At 36.0% G+C, this 8,555-nt stretch overlaps 1 protein-coding gene across 1 annotated transcript; it reads left to right on the forward strand.

Moving 5' to 3' along the window:
• The first annotated feature begins 2,846 nt into the window (after positions 1-2,846).
• Positions 2,847-6,996, forward strand: LOC136209531 (protein ORANGE-LIKE, chloroplastic). The gene is made up of 8 exons (XM_066001023.1): positions 2,847-3,105; positions 3,201-3,318; positions 3,417-3,539; positions 3,702-3,788; positions 5,228-5,304; positions 5,413-5,540; positions 6,199-6,335; positions 6,675-6,996. The coding sequence occupies exons 1-8, from the start codon at positions 2,879-2,881 to the stop codon at positions 6,750-6,752; spliced, it is 975 nt and encodes a 324-aa protein (XP_065857095.1). The 5' UTR covers positions 2,847-2,878; the 3' UTR covers positions 6,753-6,996.
• The last annotated feature ends 1,559 nt before the right edge of the window (positions 6,997-8,555 follow it).

Consider the following 8,555-nt stretch of genomic DNA (forward strand, 5'->3'; position numbering starts at 1 on the left):
ATCTAATTGCGCAACTTCCTCCTGCACAGAATCGTCTGGTACCACAATAACATTCTGAACCTCCTCATCTTGAACCATATCTGCCTCTTGTTCCTTTCCATCTTTCATCTGCCCCTCTTCGACCACTGGCTCCTCCCGAATTTTACTGGCCTCAGCCTCCTCATTCTCCACATTAGCATTGGGTCGACCCATCGCCTTTAATTCTTTTATATCTCCCTCAATCAATGATACCCGTTCATCTAGGTTGTCTAACCTACTGTCGACCTTACTAAATTGTCCCTTGCACCACGTATGATGCATCTCAAGCACATCCGTTAGAACTTTTTGAAGTTGTTTGATCTCGGTCGTTTGTGACCGTGATGCAATGATATATCTATCAACTTCATCCCCTTCCTCACCACCCTCTTCATCATCACCTCCATCACCTCCATCATCACCCTCCTCTTCATCACCTTCCTCCTCATCACCTTCCTCCTCATCACTTTCCTCCTCCCCATCACCTTCCTCTTCCTCAGCTTCAACCTTCTCCTTACCTTTCATTATTGGGGCAAATATAGCATTTATATCAACTTCCCGTCCTTCAACATGGTCCACCAAATACGTGTACCAATCGAACTCTTTCTCTCTATCCTCAACCACAAGACACGCGTCTGGAGGATCAGCAACCTTACATTGAAAAAAAAATAGCAATGTATTGGTAAACAAATACAAAGTAAAGAGAAACACACGAATCTCATTCCACTTACAGAAAACGTTTCTTTGATTGCTTTGTTTGAGGGGACTATTCTCTGGGACCATCTAAACAAGCGTGGAAGTGGGCTGCCACTTCTCATTGTGTAATATGCATGAGTCACATTCCACAACTCAATAATCCAAGTCTGCAAATAAGAGGTTTCCATTGATAAGAATTATAACATTGTCGCATTCCATTTGAATGCGCTCGAATGCGACATGGTTATAACCTAATCATGTCGCATTCCAATTTCAATGCGCTCGAATGCGACACGGTTTATAACCTAATCATGTCGCATTCCATTTTCAATGCGCTCGACTGCGACACGGTTATAACTCAATCATGTCGCATTTGAGCGCATTCCATTATAAATGCGACACAGATGGAAATTGGGCGCATTCAAACACTAAACATATATAGACAAATCATACACAAATTATACACAAATCATACCTGGAATACGTGTGCAAATCCAATAAGTTGATATGGCACACGTTTCCTATTTCCCGCTGCATTTGCCTCTAATTGCTTCAGTCTTTTGCTAATGGCCCAGTCCAAGAACCTATACGTCTCCTCCCAAGCCAACGTCCCCCATGGAAACTCATTAAACAGGCTTGGATAATCTGCAAGATCCAAAACCCAATCCTTTGCATGCCTCTCGTTAGCATTATCCAATACATTGCCATCCACAAAGTACAACATGGCAATCATCACAGCATCTTGGTTAAATCGGTCGGTCGCATCCTTCTTCTTCCATTGTACACTTTTCAAAACTTCAAAGAAGTGAATTGTCGTTATTGTCTCGTATTTCTTGAAGTACTTATTTCGCAACCTATGCGGCATCTCTAATTCATACATTCTTTCCATGAATTCCCCAATGTTTACCCCAAACCTTAAACCACTTATCAGGCCAAACTCCCAATCTCCAAACCGCATATCAACTCCCCTCACCCTGAACCACATCTCCCTGTGTTTACTTTCTTTATGTTTAATCTCCCGTGATAGGACATGATGCACTATTCCAGCAGAGAAACTAGCAACTTTCATATCCAAATATTGACCAAAACATGTTTTCCTATACATTTCTAGCTGCTTTTCACTCAAATACTTCTTTATCATGACCCCAGAATCCATATTAAACCTGACTGTTACTTGAGCATCCGAATTAACCGCCTTGGGATATTTGAAAATGGAACTATGTTTTCTCTTTTTAGATTCACTGGGATCATGCTGTAACAATTTTAAACATACACACATTAAATTCTCTAACAAAACTGACATATTCTATGTATAAGGCTTACAATCATGTCACATTCGTCTGTGAATGCGCTCAAATGCGACAATGTTTCATGGTGTATAATGTCGCATTTGAGCGCATTTAGGTAATAAATGCGACAGTTTAATGGAATGGCTCGTCGCATGTGTCGCATTTAGGTAACAAATGCGACACTATGTTCGCCTATTATACCTTGTCGCATTTGAGCGCATTTAGGTAACAAATGCGACCATATCTACATACAGTTAACATACGAGCGCATTCGAGCGCATTTAAACCATTAATGGCGGTAACAGGGAAGAAGATGATGCATGCTTACCTTATGCTTTGTCCGTCCTTCCTCTTCACTTGCCGCCGCCGCCGCCGCCGTCGCCTTCCGTTTTCTTGCCATCACAGTCGCGCTTCGCAGGGAAGAAAGAAACCGGAGATGAAAATGTCGAGGTAGGAGAAAATGAAAATGAAAATGTAGAGAAGAACAACCCGAATTATATATAGTGATGAGTTCAAAACGTAAAATGCAGTTGAAACGAACTGAAAATGAAGAAGATGAACCACAATGAAGTTGAATGGGAAAGGTCAGGTGAGGAAGTGGAAGTGGAAGGAGCGGGAGGTAGGAGATGAACCTTCAAACTAAAATAAGGGTAGTTTTGTCCAAAATGGGTTTATTTGTCTAATTTGGTAAAATGAAAGGAATGTGGATTAGATATGTAAAGTGGGGTTCTTCATTGGGCTAGATTAGTAATTATCCCTATGTATAATCTAAATTATTACCTTAAAATTTTGATCCCATAACTGCTTATCCTTTTCAGATTTTACCAACTATATTATACACTCTCCCCATCCTCTCCTCCTGTTCGGCATTGTTCGAAATGTCTGCTTTCTCTCTCTACTCTCTTCATCACCATCATCATCAACAACATAATTTTCTTCTTCCGCCATGCCAAACTATCTCATCTCTCTCATTTTCACACCCTAAACGCCTCTTTTTCATCCCTAATTCCAAACACTCCGCCCGATTTCGAATTCTATCTTCTTCTTCTTCTCCTATTAACTCTTCCGATTCTCTTCCCTCCTCTGCCGGCGATGCGTCCTCCAGGTTTTTAAACTTAAATTTATGGTTTCTGTACTTGTCTTTTACTTTTTAGGAGAATGAATTTCATATTCATGCCTAATTTCTATGTTTCTTTTCAGTAATTTTTGCATTATAGAAGGACCGGAGACTGTTCAGGATTTTGCTCGGATGCAGTCGAAGGAAATTCAAGATAATATTAGGAGTAGACGAAATAAGATATTTCTGCTCATGGAGGAGGTTTTATTTCTTTTCTAGTATATTACTAAATAGGAAAGCGTTTCTCTCATGGAATTGTGTATGTATCAATTCTGTGCTGCTAAATTCGATGTTATTAGGTGAGAAGACTGCGTGTGCAGCAACGTTTAAGGAATCGGAAAGTTATTAAAACGAGTGGCGAAGAAGAAGAGGCAGATGAGATGCCTAACATCGCCTCTTCCATTCCTTTTCTTCCTAGTATGGTGGGTTCTTAATTCAACTTAATATATTTGACTCAAGAACCGTTTAGGCATACACAGACATGTGTTTTCTGTTTTCAATTCCTCGTACTGTGCTTGATTGCTCTTCTTAGGATTAAATTGTTTCAGGCTAAATGCATGCTTTTCTTTGTTGTTTTGAAGTAGACACCAAAGACACTGAAGCAGCTCTATCTCACAAGCTTATCTATTATATCGGGAATTATTGTTTTTGGTGGACTAATTGCTCCAACTGTAAGTTCTTTCTTAAATTGATCCATCAAAATATGGATTCTTTTTGTCATTTTTATGCGTTTAGTTTACTCACACCATGTCTACCTTATATGGAGTTAATTAGTTATTTCATTGAAAGAATTTTCCCTTTTTCTCCAGTTTTATATACATTGTTGCATGGATTCCAAATTTGAAATATAATCAGTTATTACCTGGTTTAAGAGCTGAAGTGTGTAGTGAATGAGAAAAGTATGCTGTGACCAGTCATATTTAAGTTAACCTCTACGGTGGCTTCTATGGTGGATAAAGTGATTTAAATGTTTTGTTGACTGAGACAACTATAAATAGGTTTCACCATCCTTTACATACAGCGCACTGATTTTTTAGCCATTTGCTTCACATTTCAGTTCCCTCTTACTGTAATAGTGCTTTTCTTTATTGTACGGGGAGATAATTTTATAATCTAATTGGATGGAATTTCTTACTCTTAGCAATAAAATTGAGATGTTGAGCTGTTGAAGTTAATATTCTAGCTGCAAGAATTCTGTGTCGCAATTTCTGAACTCCTAAAATAGGAGTTTATTCTTCATGCTTCAAGTTCTAACAAAATTTTAGGAGTTTTAATAGGATGGAGTCTATTGATGCTTTCAGAAGGATCTAAAATACGTAAAGGCTTCCTAAGAATATTGGTGTACATTTGAAGGAGATTTGAGCATTTTATTAGAGAATACAAAGGACAGAGTAAAGAAGTTGATATTGATAGTTACAGTATTGCTTGGGTATCTTTGATTTGTGAGAAAAGCAACTCATATTGAGTGTCAAATGGCGAGGCGTAGACAGTGAGAATGTGAATTGTTTGTTCTCAATTGCATATAGGACTAGTACAACAAGAATAGAGGACGCTGGTCCTCCTTTTTCCATGTTAAAACCCTATGTGTTAGATATGTAAATAATCCTATTATTTAGGAAAATCCTATTATTTAGGAAAATCCTATTGTTTAGGAAATAGATTATTTCCTTATTATTCCCTTGATTGTAGGCTTAATTGTAGCCTTAATTGTAGGCTTAATTGTGTATTGTGTTGTGTATATAAACACTTCTTAATCAATGAAAACGTCAAGGGTTCTACCTCTATTATGGTATCAGAGCTTAAACCCGCACTGCTGCACTCGCCTTCCCTTTCTCTTCTTCTACTTTTTTAATCCAAAACCAACCATGACCGAAAAACCTGCCTCATCTTCTCCTCCTCCCCCTTCTTCACCCATTCATGCCCTTTCATCATGGATAATAGGATTATTTAAATATCTAACAGGTTTCTCTGATATGTCAATGTCACTCCGTGTTCTATTTGCTTATTCACGGGAATTATCAGTCTTAATCTTCATAACTGAATATATAGTGTTGTTTTTCTGTCCTAGGATGTTAATTGAGTTAACTGTTAATTATTTATTCCATGGCAGCTCGAACTGAAAGTAGGTCTTGGAGGTACCTCATATGAGGATTTCATAAGCAGTTTGCATTTGCCAATGCAACTAAGGTGGTGTTCTCTCTATTGGAGACTCAAATTCTTGAGAAACCATTTTTTTTATTTTTTATATCCTCAACTGTTGATCTAAACTTTGAACTTGTTGATTTCTGAGTTCAGTCAGGTCGATCCCATTGTGGCATCCTTTTCAGGTGGGGCTGTGGGTGTCATTTCAGCCTTAATGTTAATTGAAGTCAACAATGTTGAGCAACAAGAGAAGAAAAGATGCAAATATTGTCTTGGAACTGGTATGTATCAGTTTGTTATGTGGATATGTTCTTGCCCATAGAATTCAACTTTTGTGGTGCATACTTTGTGCATTATTTTACTCCCTTGGTAGCTGCTAAGGAAGGAGAACTGCAATATTCATAATTATAATTTTACTTGCTAACTACTCAACTATGCTTGAATAGATTTTTGTGATTTTTTTTTATTTCCAAATCTGGAGTTGGTTTGCCAAAGTGAGTTTAATTAAGAAATTGAGGCGCCATGTTCTTTTTTTTGTTTGTCATCAATACTGAAAATATATTCGATTTTTCTATGTTGCTACTGTACGCTGCACTTTAGCTCTAACGGTTGCATAAAGATGCTAAGACCTTTCAAGTATTCTGTTACCAGACCTCTTATAGGAATGAGGAGGTGTAGAAATTATGCAGTTGAGGATACCTTTTTTGTGTTTCTGTCATCAATATTGAAAACATATTCAATTTGTTAACATTCATATGCTCTTTTGACATGTTAGTGTATGATTTGTGAGATGTCTTTTATGCTATGCTGTGTAATGAAATGGTTCTCTTCTCCATTTTTTTGCCACCAAGAAAATGGGTATAATAGGAACGAAGGATCATTTTGTTGTGTATCCCTTGCCTGGAATTTTCATATTTTGTTTGCATGATTTATGTATAGGATACTTGGCCTGTGCTCGATGTTCATCAAGTGGCGTGTCCTTGAGTATTGATCCCATCTCACTATCCGCTGCTTCAGATCGTCCCTTGCAAGTGCCGTCCACTCAAAGGTGTCTAAACTGTTCTGGTGCAGGAAAGGTATACAATATTTATAACAATTTAGTTGCTTCTTCCTGAAACATGAAATGGAAATCTTTTAGTTCCAATGCTTCATTTGTTCAAACTTTGCTCTTATTCTAAGTGTTGCATCAATACGGTACTAAACGGTCTTAACAATGTTGCTATCACCTTTTGACACGACGACACGATTAACAGAGACAACCTGCCTAACACGATTATCATTTTTCTTGCATTTATATCATATATAATCATGTGGAATATATAAATCACATAAATATGATTATGACACGAGCAGTGCATATAGGAAACATAAAACCAGACTTACTTCATTGCTGATTCTTGTCTGTATTAAATTAGGTGATGTGCCCTACATGCCTTTGCACCGGGATGCTGATGGCAAGCGAGCATGATCCGCGAATTGATCCCTTTGACTAAGGAGGATTACATTTGTTTTGGGAACGTAATTTTATAGTCCCTTACCAAACTCTATAATGTATAATTTCCATGAAAAAATTTATAGTGATGTACATATGAAGAAAGATGTCAAATGACCATTTCAATAAACATACAAGCCAACATGTAAGCAGAATGATTGGGTTGGATCCTTATCCCTGCACAGAAGTGGCTGTGCATAGAAAGCGATGTCAATAGAAATGCCAGTCCAGAGTAGTTTGTTTAATTTGGTTTTGTTTTGCATTCTAGGGGTGGATAGGGGTGGCAACGAGGCAGAGCGGGTTGGAGATAGGGATGGCAATGGGTACTCTATTCGTGGGTACCCGGCACTATTAGATCTTAATTGGATTATCCGTATCCTGTATAAAAGGGTATGATACAGTTATGGGCTAAAAACAACTACCCGGAATACCCCAAGGCACCTGGTACCCGCCATATATTTGACTTTTATCCATTGACTTTTACTACTAAACCAATTTATTTTTATTGATTATGGTTGATTTAGAATTTTTTGATTTGGAATATTTGTTAAATTTTTAGATGAATTATTTGTGGATGGTTTATTAAATTTATCTTTTTGTTAAATTTGTAATATTTTTGTTTTATCTATTATTTATAGATGAATTATTTATGAAATAATGTGAATTTCACCATAAAATTTTCAAAAAAAAAATTAATTTTAGCCATACGCTATCTAAAATTAGAAAAAATTCGTTTAATTGGTATTTAATTGTCATTCCATGTCTTCTAAATATCAATTTATATCTAAGATATTTAGTGCATTACTAATCAAATTTCAAAAATTCGGTTAAAATGGTAAAAACTAAATTTGCTATATATAAGTTGATCAAAAAAAAAAATTTTTTGTCAAAATATCTAAAATATTTTGTGTTATTAATATAGTTACAAAAAAAATAACAAAAAATGTATGAAACTACTTTAATTTATCGACAAACTTATTTAGAAAATCTGATGTGACAGTTGAATAACATTCAAATTAGCCTTTTCAAATTTTCGATAAAACATGGCTAAAATTGATCTTTCTTAAAAACGTTAGGGTTAAATTTACATCATTTCATACGTTAGAGCCAAATTCTACACTTCACTTCAAACATTAGAGTTAAATTTGGTCTTTTATCCATTGTTTTTATAAAAAAATAATAATTTAATATCACATTTCCTAGTAAATTGTAAAACCTACTTTGATACATTTTTCTTCAATTTTACTAAATTAGATAGTTTCATCCATTCTGGATGAAAATACCCTTAGTTCTAACATAACCTAACTTCCCTCAACTTCCTCCTTTTCATTTCTTTCAAATTCTTACAACAAAATTCAACAATCCAACGCAAGATCTAAGCATATTCATACTCAAGTTCATGTAAGTATTTTTTTCTCCATTTTACATACACATTATTCAAGTATGCAGTTGGTTAAATGAATGATTTCTCGTTGAACTCGTCATTTCCAATTTCCTCCATTTTTGTTGACATGTCGCTTACAGTTGTTGCATTGTAGTTGAAGATGGAGAAGGGAATGAAAGAGAGAAGATGAAACGAAGTGAGAGCGAAGAAGACGTTTGAGAGTCTGAGGAAGAAGTGTGAATTGAAATAAGAATATTCTTGTTCCAAGTGGATCCGTAAAATGAAAGTAAAATGTATCATATATGTTAATGGGTCCTTTCAAATGGACTAAATTAGTAATTAGTCCTTATTTTTATTAAAATCAACTTTTTTTTTTAGTTTTATTAACTTTTAAGGAAAGTAATTTTGAAGAGGACGGAT

Source organism: Euphorbia lathyris, chromosome 10 (assembly GCF_963576675.1).
Source record: "Euphorbia lathyris chromosome 10, ddEupLath1.1, whole genome shotgun sequence".
NCBI lineage: Eukaryota > Viridiplantae > Streptophyta > Magnoliopsida > Malpighiales > Euphorbiaceae > Euphorbia > Euphorbia lathyris.